This window comes from Camelus ferus, chromosome 13 (assembly GCF_009834535.1).
Source record: "Camelus ferus isolate YT-003-E chromosome 13, BCGSAC_Cfer_1.0, whole genome shotgun sequence".
Classification (NCBI taxonomy): Eukaryota; Metazoa; Chordata; class Mammalia; order Artiodactyla; family Camelidae; genus Camelus; species Camelus ferus.
In genome coordinates, this window is record NC_045708.1 from 62,836,822 (window position 1) to 62,862,457 (window position 25,636).

The following is a 25,636-nucleotide window of genomic DNA, read 5'->3' on the forward strand; positions in this document are numbered from 1 at the left end:
TTAACAGCTATATAGTAGGAGGACATGTTTATTTCTCTCTCCTCCTTGTGTTTCCAAATAAAATTTCCACCAGTATAAACTTTCTGGCCTCTGACCAGAAGTGAGTTATCGGATCTGCAGGTTTAAAAGAAAGAACCAGGCATGCTTCACTCCGCCCCTTTCTTTTTTTGGATCAGCCTATCTGCAGAAAGGATGCATTCTTACTGCTCTCCTGCCAACACTAACAGAACTGGACTTTACGGGATAATCCTAGTGGAAGGTTTGAGTTGATCTGGCTCTGTCTTTACCTGGATGGATATGTTTAATTCTGGAATTCAATGCTGGAAAACTGATTTGACTCATATCTGCACCCTGCCCCTCAATAGCTTTTCTCAGTATATTTTGAAGCTATATTTTGATGATCATCTGACTGACTCCTCCATTTCTCTCTTAAATGGTTCTGAACCTGAGTAGGAATGAAGGATGTGTTTACTGGGCCTCCCTTCCCCTAAAATGCTTTTAATCACTATACGGGGGTCATACATTTATCAGAAGTCCAGAACTCCAGATTCCAAGATGAGGAATATTTCTTCTGACCACCAGAAGGGGAAGAAAAGAAAAAGGACTGAAGCAACTGTAAGGTATAATTTCTTCTTCCAGAAGAAGACTCATCCTATTTTGCTCACTCACAAAAGTTACAAGATCCCTCAACAGAAAATGCATTATGAAATTTGAAATTGTGAGAGTGATATTAAACAGTTTGAAACCATCCTTCCTAGACTGGAATTTAAAGTTTTCCTGACCATGGCCCTGGAGTATCATTCCTTAACTAGAAACTCTTCATTTTTATGTTGTTATGTCTTAAAGATGGACATCTTTCTTTAAACCACATGGGAATATTAATGAAGGTAATATAAGCCTTATTCAATAATTTACTTCAGTCAAACAATTACACAGTAGAATGTAGCTTCGGTATTTACATATTTTTAATATTAATGACTAACTTTACTGCTACCATTTCTGTGATCAGTCAGCTTCTGTTTGCAGGGGGAAGAGTTAAAATAGGTTAAAAGTACTGCAACAGTATAGTGACAGAATACCAGACACACACAGAATAAAAATACACCTCTCAGTACTTTTTGTGAAAAGTACTCCAAGCTGTTGCTGGTAAGTTTTGTAGAAAGTTAGCTACATTATGTTTCCTGCGATCTTTTTCATAAACAGATCAAGTTTTAGATGTTTCAAAAACAAAACCCAAGCTGTGGTAGCTCCATTTTCCTCACCATCTATTCAACTGTTAGCAGGGCCTGTTATCTCTTAACTGTCACTTAGTTTTTCAAAGTCATCATTTACTCTCTTCCGTCCTGACAGCACTACAACCCACACACACTGGAAGTCACACACTCACCTTTAACTCTAACGGGAATCACGTCTGTCTTGAGAAGTACTAAAATGAACTTCTTGTTTACTCTTGTGTATTTTTGCAACTTAAAAACAATATTTTCATACTTTTGGAAAGCTACCTATTTGAACTGGACAGTATTTATTTAAAAATCCAATTTTTAAGTGGAACTTAACAAAATTCACCTCCCACAGATTTGTTTGGTGATGAAGGGACTAGTGGAGGCACACTGAACAATAAAAATTCAACTAAAGGCATCTTCTCAACTATATTGGGATAAAGGATAAATCTTGAAACATCCCTATCGGGGGGGGGGGGGACAGTTAAATTTATTACCATTTTGGAGGTTCTTAAATGGCTTTTGAAAGCAAAAGTATATAAGCCAAATAATTTCATTTCCATGTAGGTTATTTCTGTCACCTTCATGAACTGCTGTCCTCGTTCAGTCCTTTAAAGGCAAAGATTATGCAAATTAAAAGTATTTTGTAGATTACAGCATGTATGAAGTTTCAGTCTTTCACTTTCTCTCCGGCCATAGAAACAAAAAGAGACTTTGAATTGCAAGCTGCATTGCGGAGTTACTTTATATAAATCTCACAGGGTCTAGGGAATGTAAACAAGTACCTGGAATTACCCCAATCAGTACCAATGCCTGAGAGCGATCCTCTTGTGTCAGTTGCATATTTGTAAACCACTAGCAGGCACTGTTTACAGAGCTCCACCAGGCGCTGGCAGCACTGGAGCTGCAAAGGAGTCACCACCTCCGGGCTTTTACTGAAAATAGTCTCCCAGGAGGATCTGTTGGCATGGAAACAGACATGACCTCATGTGGCTGTTAAAATGGCAACCAGCTATATCACTTACCTGGCAACAGACCAATAAAGAAAAGGAGACATGGCCTCACACGCTGGAAGTGACTACAGATGGTTGAAAGGTAGAAAGTAAATACAAATTTGGAAAATACTCTTCATGTTAAAAAAAACAAACAAACACACACAACATAGGATTCATATCTTTTAAGACTTTACTACTGCTCACTCTGGGTAGCTAACAGAATGGTCTCCCAACACCTCCTAAAAATGGAGTTACTCTGTATTCAAGTAATTGTGAAATACTGAGCTAATTTCTGAAAAGTTAGGTCTTCTAGGAATTCAGGCTTTCTAGGAAGCTATATTTACTTTTACATTACTAATGATCCCGGAAATGAATTAAAGAGTTGGTGCAACTTAATTTTTGATCTCCCTGAACTAGGAGAATTTAGGTTAAATCTTTGATTATGATCACTTCTTTTAAAACACTTTCATATGTAACTATGTCCTAGAGCACAGGGTTGATACTGTGGAAGGAATGTAATCTCAGCAAATACTGCCCGACTGCGGCCCCAAAGACCACCTCCCTCAATGCACTCAGCTTACTGCACAGCAGGCAGCAATGCACACTTTCCTGGTACATTTAAATATGTGTGTGTGTACAGACATACGTATTTACAGTTCCTAAGTTTACTGTCATGGCCCAGATCAGGAAACACCTTACCACCCTCTACCACCACCACCAAAAGACAGAGAGAAAGAGAGAGAAAAGAGAGAGAGAGACATTTCCCTACTGTAAACAAAACTTTTCAAGTCTCAAGAGGAAAGTTTGGTTTGAGACGGGGTAATAGTTCAAGTCTCATTTTACATAAACCAATTCATTTAACCTTCAGAGAGAGAAGAGTAGATTTTCAGAAAGAAATATATATTAAGGAAAATATTTTTCTGAAGAATTGTACTTCCCAAAGGGAAAGTCAGAGACTTCATTTTCAATCTTCTGTGGATATTTGATATCTTTGGAATTTTTTTTTAAATGCTTTAGAAACTCAGAAAGGTTATTTTTTAGTAGAAAGGCTACCAGTTATTTTTTCAGGGGAAACATGGCCCCCAAAAGACAGCGTGTCATCAGTGAATGACAGGTTTTCTTAAAGGGAATGAGTCAAATAAGTAGATTGAAAGGAGTAAATTTCCTTCCATGTTCTGAGATGTTTAGGACTAAATATAATACTGTTTCATTATTTTAAAAGGAGTAAAAGTTGTTTTCATTCAAGAAACAGTAATATGTTAGTTAAATAAACTAACATGTTTATTTTATTTTTAAAATAAAAATTTATGAAATATAAGAAAACCTAGATATATGTGTTTCTTTATCTGTATTTGCATGTGTGGGTATATATATATATATATATACATATATATATATATATATACACATATATATATATATATCTCCAATTTATTTAATATGATCAAGAAAAATACTGGAGAACACCAATTAATAAAGGAAAATGTTTATAATTAATGTCTTGATCTAGCAAACCTTACATGCCTGAGTTCAGAGAAATGAAAATTTCATGTAAATGTAAATACACAAAGAAAAGCATCCTGTGTTCTCACTGTTTGCTGAGCACTTCTCTTTTCTCTTCCCTAGTGTTCTAGGTATTTCTTCCTCCATCATCACCTTCCCCTATTAATCTGGATATATTTATCTTTTGATACTCGGAGCCATTTGATAGACCCACTATTGAGTCATTCACATCATGGTAATTTTTCTTTTCCTAACTTGGAGCATCAAAGTAAAGAAAGAGCAAATAAAATGGAAGAAAGACATAGGCCCTTCTTCTATAACACTTCAATTTGATGTAACATTCTGAGTAATATGTGAGTTTTAAAATGAGCAGCTTTGGTTTCTTATTCTCTCATTGCCCCTTCACTATTTAAAATAAACATATGAATCAAGGTCCTCTGCCTAATTTTGGTGTGTATGTTCACCACCACGGGCCAAAGACCACACTCGACTCCATTAACCTATGTTTAAGGTGTCAGCACACCAGAACCACTCAGAAAGAAACAAGAACATGGACAGGACTTGCTTCATTTGGTGCGAGGCTAATGGCACCCCCTCTGCACAAAGGAAACTTATCATTCAAACCGAGTGTATTAGAACTGTGTCTGCCACCTCCTACCCACTGCCTAGCACAGCTGAGTGTGAAATGTCTCGAGAACACTACAGTATCAATTTTCAACACTGACACAACATTTTTTAAGAAGGCGAAAGGATGGAGAAATGATTAAAGATACCAGTGCCTTTCTGAATCTAAATTCCAAGGAAACGGGAGGGCCAAAATCCATGAATTCAAAAAGAAAAATTAAATGGTTAGAAGTTCCCTCTGGCACTCTCTAATCTCAGAAATACGAAAGGGAATTACTTTCAGTGACATTTTCTAATAAGGTAACAATAAGATACATAATACAGAATGCCTCTGGTAACAAAGGGGAATGACTAATAAAACCCAGAGACTCCAAAAGCCTCATATTATCCAGTAATCCAGTCATTTTCACCTCCTTTCTCGTCAAAATATTTAAGAAAGCAGCTCTCTGAAGAGTGAAACTGAGTCACTTCTTTCTCCTGGGCTGGTAGTTCCAACGGATGACGGAGTGGCCCAGAGCCAAGCAGCAGAAAGGGAAGTGAAAACACACGTGGACTATCCTCACTGGGCATCAGCAACCGAAAGATTAATGAGCAGAAAAGTACCAACAATGACACGTCCAGCTGAACGTGAGATGAAGAAAGCAAGGTGCGCATCATTGAACGTCATCTGTCTGTTATGCACACGTTTTCAAGCAGGCATGTGATTCAGCCTGGAAGCGGACTGCTGCCTCGGAGCACTCCCTACAATTTCTTCTCTGCCTACGACTCTGGAAGAAAAGCTTTTCTGTGACAAACCTCCACATGAAAACGTCTTTAGTTAAAGGGTCCGAACTAGATTCTTTTCTTTGGGGGTCTACATACCAGGATTCTGAGTGGACAGAGGGCTTTTCCAAACCGTACGTTCCTTCTCCGGTGCCACCCCTACCTGTTCCTCTTTACTTCCCTGGGCAACCTCTCCTTCTTCCTCTTCCTGCAAGTCTCAGCTCCACTGTTACTTGCCTTGGTCACCTTTCCTTAGCTCTGTGACCTGAGTATGAGGCCCACAGCACCTAGACTTTCCCTGTCTCAGTAAAGCATGGTGGATAATTTTATTCATGAAAATTCCAAGAGCTATTCCCTGGGAGACAGCACGCTCAGATGCGGGGCGCCATCGTGACTGACACCCCCAGGAGCGGCACGGGACAGGGCTCACGGAGCATGGGCTTCAGCAGCCCGGAAGGGCAGGAGAGAGGGGGCTGAGGGTGCCTTCTATGTGAGGCACCAGGAAAGCCCCGGGCCAAGTCTAGGAAAGCCTGCCACAAACATCTACGATACTCTTTGACGTTTTTGGAGGTGGACAGGGAACGGTTTATTCGTTTTGTTTTATGATTGGGATGTTGACAGCCAGAGGCAGGAATCAAGGTGAGTTATTTAGATAATATTTTTTTCCAAGATTTTTACACATAATTGTGAAAGACAGCTGCATCTTTTATTAAAATCACTCCTTTAGAACCGAGCTAAGAGTGGATTTTTACCTAGACTATAGGCACTTAGATCAAAGGTTAAAGGGGGCATACATTGACTGCATATGATTCAAAGAACAAGTAGACGTATTCTGGGTCCAAAGTGCCAATCAAACACACATAACGCTAAGTGACTTCATTAAATTGAGGAAGATGTCATTTGTAAAGCTGCAAAATAAAAGCTGGTGTTAAACTCATCTCTACCATCTACCAAGTGTTTAAACAAATAGATGGAGAATGGAGGTCAGGTTGGACTCAAAGCTATTCCCACTCCTTCTGCCCAGGCTCAGCCGGCCGGGGATTTGGCTGTGGGGCTTGCAGTCAGGCAAGCTTGGCGACCCCTGGCAGTACCGCTTTGGGAGGAGTGAACAAAGCACAGGGTTAAAGGCTTTGGCTCCTGATGCAGACAACCTTGGTTTAAATTCAGGCTCACTTAGTTACTATGAGAACTTGGGCAAGTTGCATACTTTCTTTATGCTTCAATTTCCTCATCTATAGAATAAGAATTATAATACTTTACTCAAAATATTATAGTGGTAATTATAAGAATATTTACCATGTGAAACAGGATCAGACACTTAGTAAGTTTTCAATAAATGTGATGTACTTTCATGATCATTACTAGATGTAACAGATGCCACCAGAGAAATCTGGGGGACGTTGTGCGCCAGGTATGGGAGAAAAAGGATCTCAGTCAAGTTAGAGTTAATCACCAAAATAGTTCAAGGAAGTGGAGCCCTAGAGGCAAAGAAGGAACCACTTTATGGGCATTTTTAGGGTGTGGCACTGGAGATGATCTCACAGATGGACCCAAAGCCACCGGCATCAATTTCATTAGCAGACTATCTCCCTCCCTCCTATCGGTGGGAGTAGCTCAAATTCATACACAGCATTCCAAGCGACAGATCAACAAACAGAAGAAAAAAAATTCCAATTTGCAAGAACTTCTACAGACAGCCATCACCTCAGAGCCACGGAGCACAGTTCAAATGTTTCACTTAAGTCTCTGGAGTTTGTAGTCAAGATTATTCTTAGATTTCATCACAACCCAGAGAACCTTATGAATTCTCCCTTTGGTGAACGCCAGCTGAGGAAGATTGTGGTGTTGAGAGTAAGTCTGCAAACTTGTATAAATGGTTCAGTACTGGGTGACTAGGGTATTTAAATGGAGAACATTCAGAGATCATTTTGGACTAGAAGAGTCTGTTAAAGTCTTAAAAAAAAAAAAACGGTATAGTCTGGGTCTTTACAGAGGAATTAAACAATACAGAGGAGATGGAAGAAATGGGGTCGCAGAAGGCCGGGCAGTCAGACACTCAGGGACAGTAACAGTTCAGAGGAATAAAAGGACACATTTTTTTAAGATATCTGAAAAGTAACAAATTCATTTTTCTGGAGCACAGTTTAAGTAGGAGAGTAATGAGGAAGAGGACTGGAGAAATAAGACGGAACCTGCATATTAGAGAGTCCTGTATCTCTAGACAAGATGTCTAGACTTTAATGATAAATGAGGGAATTACTACAGATTTTAGCAAAAGACTCTGACAGTTGGATGGATAACGGAAGCAAAACATTGGAGGCAAACGTGCCTAGGAATCTATTAACTTCACTTAGACCTTCTACCTAAAAGGGTCCCCTTATCTGAAATCCTGTAATACCTTATCTGTGTCTCTTTTACAATCATTACTTTGTATGTATCTTATTTTGTCTATTAGAGACAACAGAGTTTCATGGTTGAGAGCATGAAGTCTGGGGCCAGGCTCCTTGAGTCCAAATCTCAGTTATGCTAAGTCCTTAGCACCTACTCTGTGCCTCAGTTTCCTTACCTATAAAATGGAGATAGTCAGAGAACCTGCTTCAAAGTGCTGCTATCAGGACTAAATCATTCAAAGTACGTACAGTACTTAGAATGATGCCTGGCACAGAGTAAGCATTATAGCGTGAGCTATTATTTTTAAGTTTCCTGAAGGCAGGATCTGTCTCAGATTTAACTTTGTATCTCCAAAAGTGCTTAACACAGTAGTAAATACTTAATAATTGTTAAGAGCAATGAAAAGCAATCTAGAGTAGCCACAGTGGGAATGTGATAGAAAAATTAACAAGATTTAGCAAATGACTAAGTAAAGACAGTGCAGGAGAAAAAAGACAGAGATGCTCCTGAGACTGGGAGAGTAAGAGTGGGGTGGGGGCAAGTCCGAAGGGAAGCCATTTCTGAATAGAAGGGAGATATGGGGTGTTTGGTTCTAGGGATCCTGAAGCTAAAATGACAGTGGGTCACAACAGCTTTGACAGGACTGGCATTCTGGAGAGGGGCAGGAGTGGAGCCCTGATTTTGGAAGTCTGCTACACAAAAGGCACGAGCAGAACCGAAAGGACCCTGGTTTGTAAGGGACATTTTTCGTTAATTAAGACTACGTTCTCTCCACTGAATTCAAATTAGTGAGGTGCTGTTGTGTTCACATCCACCATCTCATCTACGTCAGCTTCCCTGCTGTAAATTATAGTTGGGTACTAACAATTCCATGCAGCTACAAATCTGTATTTTAAGAGATTAAAGAAATTCAACCACTTCATTGGGCTACCTTTTTAACTAAGTAGTAAAGCATTAAAAAGGAAAATATTAAAAGATAACTTAGAACTTACCCTGAATCACAGAAACAGTTCCACAGTCCTTGGCCACGACTCCAGAGTAAGCGATTAAAAACTCGGTTGAAAATCCGATATAAACTTACTTCCTCAACATCAGGTACCTTCCAGATGCGTGGAAGAACTGTACGGATACTTGTTTTGACTATGTCCAAAACCTAGCGGAAAAATCAAAGCATTTCAAAATCTAGGTGTATATGTGTATGTCTGAAATTCAGAGATGAATGTGTATAATCCAAAGATGAACACACATACTCACACACACTCACAATTCAGTAAACAACAGCACAGAATAAAAAGTCCATAAATAGATCCAGTATTTATGAAACTGGTACATGACATAGGTGGCAAGTCTAACCATTGGAGTAAGAAGAGATTACATTTAAAATTAAGTTAAATTTAATTTAATTCCATAATGGTAGATTTTTAAATAGTAATGTTTATGAAAAATAGATGAAATTGAATCCTCACTGTGTTCAATTAAAAAAATCATCTCTAGAGGGATTAAGGTTTTAAGTTTAAAAAATAAACCATTAAATATCTTAGTGGAAAGTATTAGTGAATATCTTTTAGACCTGAGTTAGAAAACGATTACATAAGTAACAAAAAATATGGACCAAAAAATGATTAATAGATTTTGATTATAGTAAAATTAAGAACTTCTGGCCGTCAAAATATACCTCAAAGAAAATAAAAGATCATGTTACAAACAGGGAAAATACATTCAAAACATATACATCTGACAAAAGATTAGAACCAAGAATACGTAATGAATGCTTAACCAACTGTTAATATATATATACCAACAAATTAGTAGAAAAAATGGACAAAAATACATGAGCAGGAATTTCATAAAAGAGGAAATAAATATGCTCAATAAACATAAAGAACAAAAATTAAGACCATAGTAAGACATCATTTTCTATCACTTAACTGACAAAAATTAAAAGTCACACAACACCAAGAACTGAAGAATATGGCTCCACAGGGTCTCCCAGACACTGCTGGCAGGAGTGCAAATTGGTGCCGTTGTTCTGGAAAATAGCTTGGCCTTATCTCCTAAAGTTGAAAATTCATATACGCTGTGACCCTACCATTTTATTCCTAAGAGGCACACACTCATAAGTTAAAAACAAGAGCCACGTACAAGAATGTTCAAACAACTGTTCACAAATGTAAACACGTGGAAACAGCCTAACTCCCCATCAGTGGAAGAGTGAATAATAAACAGCGCTGTACTCATCCCCCTGCACTTTCACAGAGCAGGCAAAACGAACGAAGTAAAAGGACGTACAACAACACAGAGCATCTGAGTTGTACAATGGTGAGCTTAAAAACCATACCAGCAATTTTATACAGTGTGAAGCCCTTTAACAGAAGTAAAAACAACTACATTTTGAAAATACTTACAGGGAATACACATAGCTATAATAAGAATATATAAAGGAAGCAAGCAAGGCACTGGTGAATACTGAAATCAAGAAAACGGTGGCCTGAGACGTGGAGGGCCAGGCGGAAGGAAGGGAGGCATTTGATTACGCACTAGCTTACTGCCCAACATCCCCGTTTTGGCTGCGCACACGAGCGTATGACAACTTAAAAACACTAACTGCATGAAAGCAGGTCACGTACAGACCAATAATGAGAAAGTATCATGAAACAAGACCTACAATTACCCCTAACTCTGGACAACTGAAATCCTACAGGTTCTAAAAATTTGTAAATCCCCAAAAGCTACTTTTGAAATTAACATGTATTTCATATTTATGCAGTTTAGGTGTTTCCAATGAAACGCTCCCCCTCCAAAAAAAGTAAATACCACAAACATAGTTATTCTACTTTCAGTTCACCACAGTAGATTTTTCACTTTTTATTTTATCTATCGAATTAAAGGAACTGCTTCTAAATCCAAGAGCGAGAGGTGAAAAGAGAAAGATGTTCAAACATACAAGCTGAATGAAGGTACGATTTCACTCAACAGGCACAAACGTATAGAGAACTGGCAGCAAACAAAATAAGGTTTTCATCTGTTTCTCTTTAAAACAGCCATCTTTAAGTGATATTAGTTATCTCTGATGAAGGCAAATGTAGAATAAACATCTGTTTAAAAATTAACTTAGGAAAAAAAAATTTTCCAAAAAAACATTTTATTTGTAGAATAGCGACTACAGCCTCTCACAGCGAACTGTGAGCGGCCCTTCCTGCTCCGGCTTCTCTCACTGTGAAGGGGGGACAGTAACGCGACCCTAGAGCGGGTGGGGGGTGCACGGGCTCAGGGGAGGAGAACGAGGAGAGAGGATGCAACCTGTAACAACGCGAGAAAAAGAACTGTCCCAGAAAAGCTCGTTATTGCAGATAACAGAAGCTTAACAATTAAGAGGGATTTTGAAAATTATAATATGAATTATTCACAATAATACTGATATCATCTGCATGTCAGGCATTCATTCATACCTTTCCTTTTTTTATAATTTTCAGTAGAGCTAACAGCTTAACCCTTTGTAATTTTTAATGTAGAAAACAGGGCTCATGGTTGAAGTGGAAGAAGAATCAACCTAGCAGTAAATGACCGGTTTTAATCATTTCTCTTCTCACTTTCCTTTCTACTTTCTATGTGTTCATGAGTAACAACAGGCCAAAAGTCATAACACAGGAAGAATTTAAAAAGTTGCAAAGATAACTCATAAATTCATTTCAAGAATAAATATGAGTTCTGTATAACACATGATATCAAAATGTTAACAATACTGGGGATTTTTAACACTACCTTAATTTCATATTCTATTATTAAATAGTTATTCAACTTTAAAGTGAGATAGCCTTTGAGATTATGGGCTGTTGGTTCATCCCTTTTTGACTTTCGTACTTGTACTGTACTTGACGTCTGTACAGTAAAATGCTTATGATGCTTGAGGACCAAAGAGAAAGGCAACTCCCACACCCTGGCTGCCTGCTCTATGCCTGGCATGATACCAGGCGCATCACTTAGAGGAGACCCTCTCGGCCACTACTCTGTATGTGTTTTGTTCTTAATTTAGAGGGAGTTTTAAAAGCATGATGATCTAATACACTAGCCTACGCGTGACTGAAGCAGCAACCCCAGAAAGCAATCAGGGAGTTAGGGGTGGGGAACACTTCTGCTTCTCTCCTAATGTTTCCTTCAACCCGGAGATGGATAAACCAAACATCGCTGCCTGAGCAGTGATTTCTCAGATTGTGAGACTAGCGTGGTCTGGGCAACCCAGAAACTTGCTCCTTCATTGCCAGAGCACCCACCTGGGAACATACATTCTCCTTCACTTCAGTTTTTTAAGGAATCTCCCCATGGAGGCAAGCTCTGGTCCCAGGGAGAGGAGCGGGTTAGAGAGAACTATAACTTGGAGGGCACGAGGGCATACAAACAAAGGTAGCAAGAGCCCAGATCCCCCACCTCCCCTCTGAATCCTCCCGTCGGTTCTTTCCTCTGCCTGGAACAGTCCTCCTCAACCTGTCCACCTGGACTTCTCTGTCTTACTTCAAACATCACCTCTTCAGCGAGACATTTACCTGCCCCTAAACTACTGTGTGACCCCTCAGTGCTCAATTCTGTCTTATTAATAATTATCCCACTTAACTTCCTGTTTCATTAATGGAGATTGCTATCTACATAAAGGGAGGAACTATACCCATCTTGGTAATAAACTCACCGTGTCCCCAGGGCTCCAGGTAGGTATAGCACTTGGTAGGTGTCTGTCTTAACGAAAACGTTCCTTGCAAGAAAGTGAAATCTACGGAGACCAGGTAAAAATCAGAGCTAACACTTACTGAGGGCTTGCTGTGCACCAAACACTGTTCCCCTCACTTTTACATATAGTAATTCACTTAATCCTCAAAATAAAAATATGAGATCGAAACAAATGGTCAGTTGGCCGATAAACCCCTTCCAAAAACCTTGAGGCTAGATTGCATAATCGTATCCATCACTATTTCTGCAGGAAAGCATGTGACTATTCAAACCAACAGATAGACAAATATACTTCCTATGAGTTCAGGTGGGTTAGGTTTTGCTGCCTAATGGTAATGACAAATTTACTAGTTTTGAAAACATTTTCAATCTCATTTTACGATGAGAAAACTCAGGCACAGAGCAGATAAGTGACTCACTCAAGATCACACAGCTAGTAAATGATGGCTGTGTAGCCAGACCTGTGCTCTTAACTGCTCCCCAACACTGCCTCACAATTAATTTGACCTATCCTGGTGCCAAAAGCAAAACCTAGAAGAGAACTGAACGGTCTCTTCTTACATTCAGATTTGTCTCTAGTCAAGTAATAGCTGGGGGATGCGTGGGGTCACTGCGCACAAGCCAGGCTGCCCAGGCCCCCCCCCCCGTCACGGATGTGGAGCCCATCAGGACCAGGCTGCTTAAAAGACTGTACACGTGCGGAGACAGTGCCTGCACCTTTAGCAAAACACCGACTGAGTAAATTTTTAGGAAGGCAGGCAAGGCCAGAAATCAGACCGGGAAGAGGTAAATTAGTGTCAGTTCTATTTGCTGGGCTATTTTGGATTTCTGGATGCTTTGGGGTTAGAAGTAAATGGACGGCAGATGAATATTTTGTGAAACACAAAAACAAATGGTCAGCAAGGTGCCCTTTGTGTTGATTTGTGGACTCGAGCGAGGCCAACTGATAGAATATGGGTGTCCGTTTCCTGGCATTGTGACTTTTAAAAGCATCCTGTCTGACATTAAGCTCTCCAAGGCAAAAAAATAAATGGGAGATTCAGTCAATGAAAGCATTAATAAAATGAAAAGATTTGTCTTTTTCATATGAAATACAGCACATCTGACAGCATAACGCACACAGACAAATTCATATTTTGCAAGAACATACAGATGTTGAATGACAAACTACTCCATATGGCAGAGCAGTTGGTCCTGAGTTAAAATCATGGCACGAGGTGAGGGAGGTTTAGAAAGAACATTAACATCACTACATGCTGTACTAACATAACGATGCAGGCAGCAGTCGCAGCTATGTGGTAAAGGCATCTCTGCTGATGCAAAATGAACAGCTATGTACAGCATCTGTGTCAGCCCAGATGGAAAATAACATCAAAATGCATGCAGAGGCAACTACAGTAGATACTACAAAGAAATTGCTATTGAGAGAAGAAATGCTTGATAAACAAGGATCTCTTCGAACCCTAAACTAGATGCAAATACAGTACAACCTTAGCATCACTACTTGTTTCTCTTCATTCTCCGATCTTAGTTTACGCCTAGATATCGCATCAGAGAATAAGCTTTTCAGAAATTTTGGCGTTCTTCACAGCCCACCGTCACCGCAATGTTTTCACACTTCATGATTATTCCTTACAAACTATGGAAAGCAACTGCACCCTTGGGAGAAAGCTCAGTCATGCTAGTGTGGCGTTACCACAGCACATTAAGTAAGATGAGCTGTTCCCATTTTTCACCTGGTGAGCGTTCTTTTCAGTATGTAAGTCCTACATTACTGACCTCTAAATTTTACACCCATTAAGGAAAATTTGAAATAAGGCATGCAGAAGAGTTTGTGCGTGCAGCACTCTGATCTTAGAGTCGTGCAACCTTCTAATGAGCAACTAGCAAACGCTTGAGTCCTGGAACAGAGAAAGTCATATACATTTTTCAACAATGGTTTCCAGACGGAGTCCAGAGATTTAAATGAGAGTCTTCAAGCAATACTGTTGGATGCATGTGTGAATGAGCAAATAAATAAATGAATGAACAACTCTCAGTCCCCAACAGTGCCTAGTGCAGTGCTTGCACAAAACTGGCGACCAATAAATGTTGGTCAGATTAAAGTGCACCACCCACACCCTTTGTGGCAGCCATGGAGACAGGCCCCTTGAGTCACCCAGCTTCCAAGAGTGGAGCTAGGCGACAGCATCCACATTCAGAACCCGTTACAACAATCAAGCCCAGCCTAGCTTCTCCCTAGACTGCTCCCGGACCGAGCATGGCTGGGATACCAGAGAGGGGGCTATTTCTGCCCAGGATGGTCCCTCTTACAAGCAGTCTTTGCTCTGGGCTCCCCGTCAGCCTGACAGGCCTTTCTCAGAACTTCATTACAGTCTGAAGCTCTTCCTCCCCAATCCTCCTGCCTTCCATTCTCTTCCTGCCCACTCCCGCTCTCTCTCCCCTCTATCTTTCTTGGATGTTTTCTCTTATAAACCTCTCTCACTTTTAATTCTGTCTTATCTGCTTCCCAGGGGACTGCACTGCCACAGCCTTCCAATGACTGCTGACTGCCATCCCAGTCCAAAGAAGGATGGATCTGATGGATCCACATCTAGATCAGTTAAACGACTTAATTCCTTGGCCTTTTAAATGGGTAACTCAATACCTAATTCTACATTCTATAGCTGGCCCATATTTCTAGGTTTCTTTTTGTTTTCTTGGATGCAGTTTCTAGCTTTATAAAGCAATAGCATGGGCTTTGAAGGGACAGTCAATCAAATGGTCAACACGTTACAACCCAACAGAAAATTTTTTATACCTCATGTCTACTTATTCTACAGAAAATTATTCTACTTAAGGAGAATTCTTAGTAAAATAAAATACATCTGAGAAACAGCCTGGCATGAGGATCCTTAAAAGGAAAAAAAAAAATCTGCATTTTACCCCCCTCTAAGGCTTGAGCGCGTTGCCAGGTGATGTCTCGCTTCCTCACAAGAACCTTCTAATACTTAATGTTGCAAATTTCAGGGAAGTCCTGAGAAGCTACCTGCCCCAAGAAAGGGGCAGAGGCGGTACCAAACCCAAGCCCATGTGACTAGTCTGGTTCCTCTTTCCACTACCTATTATTGCCCCTTTCATTTAATATCATGTCACCTTCTCATATCACACGTAAAAAGACGGACTAGTATTGTCTTAATTTGTTGCTGATCAACACGTAGCACTAGTAAAATAACAAGGGTGCAGAAAGAAGACGCTAGCTTGCTGTTGACAGAGCTCATAAAGGAGTCTAGATTTGAATCAACAACAAATGTCTATAGAAAGCCTCCTATAGGGGACTACAGAGTAAGACACGCCCCCAGCTTTTAAAGAGGTGGAAGAATTAATACAGAGACATCTCAAGTCAGATCTTAAGTACAACTGAGTGGGAAGCACTGTGAGGACTTAGAACAGGGAAAGACAACATCTGGTTATGGGGGAACCCAGACAGTCTCCACAGAAATGCCTGCGTCTCCTTGTCATTCTCGCATTGTTAAAAAGATTATGTGAACTGGAAAAAAAATAGAAACATACAAAAGCAAAATGAAAAATGACATCAAACATCACCACTCTCCTTCCTCTAGCTCAGTGACTCTACCCTCCAGAAATAAACGATCTTAATAATTTGGTACTTAGTTTTTTTGAAAATTTTTAATGCTAGATATATATTTTTAAATAGTACACACACACATGTGATTCTAAATGAGACAACACATATTACCGTGTACCTTGTTTGTTTAATTTACTGTCTTGGTATCTTTTTCGGATGGTATGTGAAAAGGAAAAAGGCAACAAGGTGCTCTCTCTTTATGATATCTGAGGCAATCTTGACCTTACTGGACGTTTTTGCAAATGCTCTGATGGAATTTCTCAGCAGGAAGGTTCTTATTTAAGAACAGACTTAGAAGGCTACACATGGTCTGCCTAGATCCACGCTGTTCAAAGCGATAGTCACTAGACCCTTTGGCTATTTACATTTAAGTTAATCAAAATTAAAAGTTCAGCTCCTTAGTCACAATAGCCACACGTCAAGGTCTCACTTAATGGCCACATGCAGCCAGTGAACACTGTATTGGACGTCACAGATAAAGAACATTTCCATCACTACAGAAAGTTCTGTGGGACAACACTCATAGCAAATAAACCTGGTATTTTTATTCCACTTGGCGAGAGAATGGATTGGTCACAAGGGCTGCATGGGTGACTAACAGAGGATAAAAATGAAGGCGACCCAAGCCTGGAAGGCTCCCTCGGTGCCAATATGGACCACCCTTAGCTGGCTCATCACTCTGAACCAGAATGCCTCCGGGACGTGCAAAGGGACACCTGAGAGTGAGGGACGCATGGTCTCCCAGAAACCACGCACTTGGTGGCAACTTCTTGCTTCTATCTTTCACTCATGATTAGTAAAGTTCAGCTAATTTTACCAATGTACATATGTTTTCTATGTCACAAATCATAATCTTGTGCTGTATCTCAGGTTAAGAGCTGTGGTTCCAGAATAGTATTCAATGTAATACTGTAAAACTGAATAGTACGGATGTACTATAATTTATTTAACCATAAACCTACTGACAGACCTTTAAGCTGCTTTGAATGTTTTGCTTTCATAAATACCAGTGCGATGAATGTTCACGCACATAAATCTTTTACACAAACGTTCTATACGGACTCTCATTCAGTAGGACAGAATGCTGGAAGTGGTTTTGCTGAGTCATAAGGTTGGGAACCTTTGTAATTTTAAAGGATGCCACAAACTATTTCTAAAGAGTTGATCCAATGTATTCTCCCTCTAATAGTATAATTTGGGGCCTTTTATCCAGACTGGTTCCATCCCTGGGTATTATGTCATTAATTTTTGCCAATATGATGCTTTTTAGTTGCTCTTCCTTCATCATTAGTGTGGCCAAGGATCTATTTACATGTTAATCGGCTATTTGAAGATCCGTAAATTGTCTTTTCATGGCTTTTTTATATGCTTTACCATTTTGTTTATTAATATTTACAGGATAGTTTGTCTTTTGCTGATCGACTTTTAGGACACACTGGTTTACCGGTGCTACCTTGTGTTTTATGTGCCGCAAGCCTCTGTCTTCCTCAACATCTGCCCCCACCCTCACCCCTGACACCCATTCTCCTCACCGCCTCTGCCTTTTAACCTGGTTTAAGACGTCACTTGCCAGCCATTACGTTTGCATGTAATCAAATCTGTCATTCTTTTCATTTACAATTTCTAGGTTCTAAAACCAAAGTCTTTCTTAGGAAGCTGTTTCCACATTCTGAGATTATAAACATAGCTTTCTATTTTTTTTTAAACTTCCAGTATTTTCTTTTTTTACATATAAACTGTAATCTATCTGGAATTTATAGCTCCCTATGGTGAGAGATAAGGCTGGCTCCCACTTAATTTTCTTACAAACAGGCAGTCAATCGTTTCCATATCATTCAGGAGAAAAATTATGCTTACGCCACTGATTTGAAATGTCACATTTATCACGTATGCTTTTTTTAATTTCATTTTTCCCCCTAATGGAGGCACTGGGGATTGAACCCAGGACCTCATGCATGCCAAGCACACGCTCTACCACTGAGCTATATCACCCCAATATCTTATAAATTCTTTAATTTGTTTCTGGGCTACTTTGTTTTAATTAGCAACTTACCTAAACTCTTCTATCTTCTAGATTACAAAAGTACATGGACTTGAAAAAATGCAGGGTTCCAATTCTAATAAAAGGTCCTTATTTTAATGAATCAAGGCCACAGTCAGCAAGCTGGCAAACAGGTATTCGGGCTTACAGTATGTCTCAGTCTACGTCTGTTACCAGCTTTGCTACACCGTCCTGAGCATCAGCACAGGGTTTGGCGCGTGGCAGGACACAAAGTCGTCCTTTGTTGAATGAGTTAATGCTCAGTATGAGCTCAGTTTACTCAGAGGAAAGTACATAATTTCAAAGTCATCATTTGATCAGAGTCAACTTTCAGCTTATTAGTAATAAACCCTGGAAAGGGGAAGTGATGGCGTTATTACTGTCACTTATGTTATTAAGGAATACAACTTCACTAAAGCTATTAAAATAGTATGTCTTCCCCAAAATAACGCTGCAGTGCATCTGATGGGCCCCTCGGGCTGCTGGCCACTCCCTCTCCTGCTCCGAGATAGCTATCATGTACCTTGTACTGTCGCCTCAAATCTCCAAAACCCCTGCCCATCAGGAGAAAACCTTACATTTCCCGCCACAAAGCCACAGACTCTGCCTTCCCTCCTACTAGAATAAACGCTCCTGGTTGGGACAGATCTCCCCAGCTGACTCACTGGAGGATTTTCTGTCTCCTCTCTTTCCTGTGCCATTCCTCTCTTCAAGATCATTCTCATCAGCAACAAACAACTATAAATATCTTCATCTTAAAAAAAAAAAAAAACACACCTTGTCATTCCTTAACCCACATCCCTCTCCAGCTATCAGCACAGTTCCCTTTCCCTCTGTAGCAAAATTCCTTGAAAAAGTGCCGGTACTAGCTATGTTTTTTTCCCACTCAAGTTTTGAACTTGAACCTACTCCACTCAAGTTTTACTCCCCACCCTTCCCCTGAACTTCTTATGATCAGGTAGCCACTACCCTGTTTGTTGCCAAAAACAACAGGCAGGGCCCGGTGCTCCTCTCAAACTCCTATCAGCGGCAGCTGGCCGGTTGATCACTCCATCCCCGAAAGCATTTCTTTACTTGGTTTCAAGCACACCCAGTTCTCATGGTTTCCCACACCTTACTGACTGCTCCTCCTCGGTGCCCTTAGATTAATCCTCCTGCCCCATCTCTCTGATGTCTGCACACGGAAGCGGCCCAGGGTTCAGTCCTTGAACCTCTTCTCTTTTCTAAACACGCTTACTCCCCAGGTAATCTCATCTAGCCCCGAGGTTTAAATCTCGTCGTGACTCTTAAATTCTGTACCTCCACCCACAATCTTACCTAAAGCCCCTGCCCTAAAAAACTCATATATACAACTACACGCTGGACATCTTCAGCTGCATGTCTAATCAGTACACCAGGCTCAGCATGCCCAGAACCTAAATCACAGTAAAACACAACCACAGGGAAACAAAGCCCCGCTCTTTCCCCAGCATCCACCCTGCGGTCACCACTCTAGCTAAGCAACCTTTAGCTCTTGCCTCGATTACTCTAAAAACCTTCTAGCTGGTCTCTGCTTCTCTTCTGTCCCATGCCCGCTCCCCCAACTCTATTCTCCAGAAGTAGCTCTCACAGTCCTTGTAAATTATAAACCAGACTAGGTAGCTCCTCTGCTCAAAGTGTTCCACTGGCTCCCCAGCACTTGGAATAAAACGCAAAGACTTTTCATGGCCTGGAAAGTTGTGATCTGACCCCTGCTTATCTATCCAGCCTCAACTGTCACCACCACATCACTCACTCTTGAGCAGCACAAACCAACTAGCCTGTGAACGAGGAGATAAATGCTGTCTTCTGTGGCTCGTGGGCACATCAGGCTAACTCCTGCCTCAGGGATTCTGCTTCTTTTCTTCCCTCTGCCCAGTGCTTTGCACCTACAGACGTCTGCAGAGTATTTTTCTCATTTCATTTGGATCACTTTCTCCCAATCATTTTATCCTGATTTATTGTTTGACACAGTACTTAATACTAACTTACATTCTATTATATATTTATTCTCTAACACCTGAACTAGGCTGTAAGCTTTAGGAGACCATGGAATTTTTCTTAATTCACTTGTTTATCCTCAGAGCCTAAAATGGTGCCTTAAACATAGTAAACGCACAATAAATATTTGCTGAGGAAATGAGTGCACAAACGAGCATGTATATGGTTTGGTTATGAATGTAGCTTAATGACCCTAGCTTTCCACGTGGCTTAATAGACCGAAAGGGCAAACCTGCTCTGAGGCACTCATTACTCACTTTTCGTTGTTTTACAGAGTCCAATTTTATGAGCCAATACGAAGCCACTTTTGTTTTATGATACTTCCAGTTATCAATGATCTGTTTTGGGGGAGAAAAAGTAAGAAATTTAATCCAGAATTTTCCTCAAAAGTAACAAATAAAAAAGACAAGAGAAGGAGCTGAAGTCAATTTTCTTAATCTGTGAAATTAAAGCATTATACTACTACTTGCAATAAACGATGTCTACGTTTATAAAAAGACATGTGCAAAGATTTCGAACATAAAGTAAAGAAGACATTTGAATTTCAAGCTTTCTCACAATCGCTAACAAATGAAAGTCAAACGTCTTCAGGCACATAAGGTTTGGGAAGAAACCCAAGACACAGATTTTTCATTTTAATTCCAAGACCTGTATTTACAACATCATTTATAATAACAAAATATTGAATAATACAGTAGAAGATAGTCTATATATGACTAGCATTCTATTATCCACTTGTTTTGGGGATTTTTTGGGGCAAATCTGCAAAATTTTTGAATGTATATTCTAGTAATATACACTATAACAAATATATTAAAGTGTCTGCTACACATAGTAAACATATAATAAACAATCTAATGTCTTACATAATTATGAATATATTTTATTATTTATATAAGCCTATATACATGTTCTTTATAGAACAATCACAGTGGCCACAAATATTAGTTCTTCTCTCTGATTACCTAATTCTTATTCTACCTAATTGAAAAAGATAGTTTATAACCTGTATCTCCAAGAAATGTAAGTAAAATGTCTGGTACAAAGACACTGGCCTTACTTAAATAAGATAACATTATGTAAATAAAAATTTATCTATCATAATAATGCTTTGCAGTTGATGTTCATCTTCCTTCCTTTTCCCTCAGTGTAACGAATAGCAGTTCATTTGCAAACAAAATAAGCAAGCAGTTCACTTGCAAACAAACTCTTTCTCTTTTTAAAAAATATATAACAAACACAATGCATAATATTTGGGAGTTTTGGTTATAATGATAGTGTGATTACACAATACAATGTGCCGTTACCGATTTAACTGGGAAAGTGTTTTTAATTATTGTTTGCTTGTTCTTTTTGTTTCTAGTCAGGGCTTTAGATAGGTCTAAAGTAATGCTAAAAAATGAAAAAGCCAAATGCATGCCTGTGGTTTTTATCCTACAACTGGCCACTAGATGGTGCCTTCTCCTCTGGAGGGAAAAAAAAAACAACAAAACGGGAAACCACTAAAAACAACATTCTATTACTGAGGAGTTACCTACGAAGGACAATTTGAAAAAGATGCTTAAGTGAAGAAGGAGAACGTGAGTGAAGAAACGCTCTTTCACCAAAAGTATCTGAGTACCGTGGACCTTCCTTCTAAATTAGAAGTCAGTCATTGACTTTAACGAGGATTTGAGGACTCTTGCCGTTTTAGAACGTTCCACTGGGTGGTGCAAATGTGTGTGTGACGAGAAAACACACACAACATAAGCCATTTCAAAATCTGACCAAAACCACGCAAGGTGTCACAGTCAAATATTATTGACACTTTATGCCCAGAGCCCCCTTATTTCCCTTATTATCTCATTCCATGTTAGATCTTTCTAAATCTGAATAGAAGCAGGCTTACCTTGACATGTCTTTAATCATTAAGAACAATAATTATTTAACACTAATCATTCTCACTTGATGAAGCAGTCGCGTCATTAAAATAGGTCTATACACTAAAAGATATTTTGCATCGCTGATTATAAATGTGACCTCACTGCTCATGAATCATAATAATTAAAATAACTCCTGTATTTTCTAAAGCTTGTGGAGGTTGGAAAGAACATTAATTAAGTTTACTATGCCATTGAGAATAATGTCATCGGGAAATAAATTTTAATATTTTTAAGAAGAAGAATAAAAGGCACGAGCTCCTTGGGATTTTGTAAACATCGAACACTCACATCTTTTATCAGAAGTAGTGATTCTGCATCTGATTTTCCTGGAAACCGGATCTTCATGTCCTTGAGAACAAATAAGGTCTGACTTGTTAGATCGTCTTCTTGTTCTTTTGTTCTCAGTTGCCGCAAAGACTCACTCTTAAATTTGAAAGAATACAGATATTTGGAGGGGGTCTTATTTCATTGTGCCACTACAATCTGAAAGATATTTCTAGGTAAAAATGATGCACTTTTAATTGAAAAAATAATAACATAGAAAAAGGAAGAAAATAATGTTTTTACATTTATTCTTAGAATTAAATGGATATGATTTCCCAAGAGTGTCTTTCACACTTCCACACAGCTGATTTCATGTAGCTCAAAATACTGAAATGAAGATATGAGTGTTTAAAAAAGACTTTCTGGTCAGTTTCATTCTCTACATATACCTCAGGCAGTTCTTGATTTAAAAAAAAAAATTCATTGTTATCGAGTAAAGTTCATTCACTTATATTTTTTAGACTCTTCCTTTTGGAAGCACCATCCACATTAAATAAACAAAGTAAATAAGCCCCTGGTCTACGTGAAGGTACATGGAGGTATCTGTTTGAGAATTTACAAGTAAGCCTGGCTACGCAATGAACACATTGACTTCCTCAACACTGAACCTCTGGGATTTATGCTGAAGAGAGAACACTATATATACACATAACTAGTACTGTATGCTCATTTAATGTACAGAAAACATTACAAACAATGGTGTCCGTCAGTGCTCTGAGGAAAATTTACCAATGGTTTGGTTTTTTAAACCTACTATTAAAGGAAAATTTTCCACACAACAAATTTCTCCAAATTTATAGACAGACTGCACAGTACACTGCAAAATCACATATTTACTCAGATGATTATCAACAAAATTATCCTACTCCATCAGTGAATGAAAAATAAAATTCTGTTCTCAGTGTTGAACCTCAAGTTCTGTGACACAAAGAAGTCCGCCTTTTAAGAGTCCATACTCAGTTACAGGCGAAGAAGGATGAATAACCCAGATCCCAGGAGACCATGAGTTGAATTCTGGAAAGGATCTGAAGTTCCATCTGTCCTCCCCCAAGCTAATCCCTCTGCCATCTAAATCCTGAGTACACGCTAACCTGGGCGGAGCAAACAGATGACTTACCGTCTGAGGGTTAGAGCTGCCATCGTTACTCTGAGGCAGAGGCCTCACGTAGGAGGAAGCACGGTTTAAAGATTGTGACCGAGACGCAGAAGTCGGCCGGGACGCTGATATCATCTGTTGAGCAGAAAAGGGGCGGTTGTCCGCACTGGATGGCGACGGGGAAGAGATGGACCGAGGGCAACTGACCGAGCGCCTTATGGAGCCTACGGATGTGGGGAAGAGGGGTCGCACAGCAGCAGAGTTAGGAGAAGTTCCCCACTGAGGTGGGTCTATGCAGTCTAACGACGAGCTGGGGTGGCAATACACGTGAAAGCAGAGACAGCATCAGGGGATGTGAGTTGGGGGTCAGTTCTTCAATTTAAACAGTGAAGTTGGTGCAGAACGCCTATCACGTATGAAGAGGGGCTATGGTGAGAATAATACTTAAACAGCACTTTAATGTCCTAGTCTTGAAACGTGATACCAAAGGACACAAAGAAAGGAAAACTAACATGTACGGAGCACACTCTAGAAACCAGGCATCATGCTGGGTGCTACGCTTTTATCTTCATTCTCACAGACACCCTCTGGAGCGTGAACTCCATCGCGCTGGAGGCTCAGAGAAAGAACTTTCTCAAGGTCACATGACAAGAACGTGGCCAAGCTCAGGTGTATATCCCGACTTAATCCCAGTGCTTCCCCTCTTCTAGAATGTCATGATGCCATCTACTATCTTTAGATTATCCTGATCATTTATTTGAATCTGTCCATAGGTTAGAAATAGAATATTTTACAGTAGGATTCAGAGGGGAAAATAGATAAAAGTTTATAAAATAACCAGAGTAGATGGATGTTATAAAAATCTAGGGCCCATGAGAAAAAAAAAATAATAAAACAGAAGAAAAACAAAGACTATACTAATGGAGTTAAAATATATCATTGCTTTTTAAAAAAGTAGTACTAAACAGATAAATCTTATTCACAGGACAGAAAAATTAAACAATTAGGTTCAATTTCCCATAGTAAAAGATTTACATGAAGAAAAACTGTTTAGATCTAAAGAGCTGTTATCAGAAAAACTAAAGAAAACCGCAGACTATCTTCTCCAGTGCGTATTGAGAACGTTTTAAAAAGAGAACCAACTATTCCAGGTAAATTTTAATTCCTGACACAGAGAAATAGAATATCACTCAATAGTATCAACTTTTATATCTTTTTGAACTCATATATTTTATATACCCTCTGTTATATATTCTCTCTCTGCTTGGGAAATAAATCAATCTTCAGTAATTAAATAATTTAATAAAACTCACATGAAGGCAGGTTGAATACCCAAATTAGCTGCTGAAAAAAATTTAAACCTTCATAACGGCAGTGGGCATGAATCTTACGTTTAGGGCTATATTTCTCAAGGGTATTCTGAACTGATGGATAAGCCTAGTAGTCCTCATTTGGTTCTGCAGAGTACGAAAATGTATACTCATTCAGGCTATAAAAGATGTTTTAAAAAAAAAAAAAACTTCCATTTGTTTCAACTAATTAACTTCCTTCTGAAACTGAAAGTCACACTATTTTTTGAAAGGATGGTGCTTCTAAAAAGGGCAGTGTGCGGAACATACCACTGGTCAGTCTTCTACAAGAAGATACCGCAAAGCGTGTGCTACAACCACACCTACGCCCTGCTCTCTTCGAGGGCTTACGAGGGTGGGATGGGTTTGGACATGTGTAACCTGATAGCAGCTGCAGAAGAAAACATCCTTTCTCTTTAGTCACCACAGAGTCCCTTTTTTTCCCCGGCATGCTGGAAACTCAGGTAGAATAACTAAGTATCTAGACATGCCAATGATATTGAGGTAGACTAACCCAAAAATGGTTGAAACTTGCATACACAAATTATCTAAGAAAAAATACCTCATACAGTTTTGCATAGGACTACCACATATCAAACCAAAACATATCCCTTGGTGCTGTAACAAGCTTAGATTTCCTAGGTTAATTATTTATGACAGAAAGTGGTATACATATTCCGGATCTTGTCTTCGGTTATCAACACCCCTTTGGAGAGAAAACTCAAGGACGGTTTGTGGCTATAACATCCCTTAGTGCAAGATTAAGGAGAGAATATAAAACAAATTGAAACCCTTGTTGCAATTCCAAATTTCCAAAAAAGCTATAAGGAAAAAGATATCAATTGAATTAGGCTAGCTTTAAAGTATGAATTAAAAACATTTTTAGTATGTTATTTGTCTGATCTCAATTTGTTAACCAATTGGTTTGAGGACAAAGAATCATCTCAGAGCTGTTGGAACCCTCACAGCTTCTCCTCACCCCTACCCGTAACCCCTGTCAGTTCTGTTAAGCTGTTAAGGATGCACATATTAACCAATGGGAA

At 39.4% G+C, this 25,636-nt stretch overlaps 1 protein-coding gene and 1 non-coding gene across 2 annotated transcripts in view; both read right to left on the bottom strand.

Annotated features, from left to right (window-relative positions):
• The window catches only part of TTLL7 (tubulin tyrosine ligase like 7), a 128,014-nt gene that overhangs the window by 13,030 nt on the left and 89,348 nt on the right, over positions 1-25,636 (bottom strand). Inside the window, 5 exon segments of the mRNA XM_032494673.1 lie at positions 2,006-2,179; positions 8,488-8,648; positions 20,160-20,240; positions 22,113-22,247; positions 23,266-23,468. Of these exon segments, the coding sequence (XP_032350564.1) occupies positions 2,006-2,179; positions 8,488-8,648; positions 20,160-20,240; positions 22,113-22,247; positions 23,266-23,468 (754 nt within the window).
• On the bottom strand, positions 17,763-17,834 carry TRNAA-GGC. The gene has a single exon. It is a non-coding gene; the product is annotated as a tRNA-Ala (tRNA).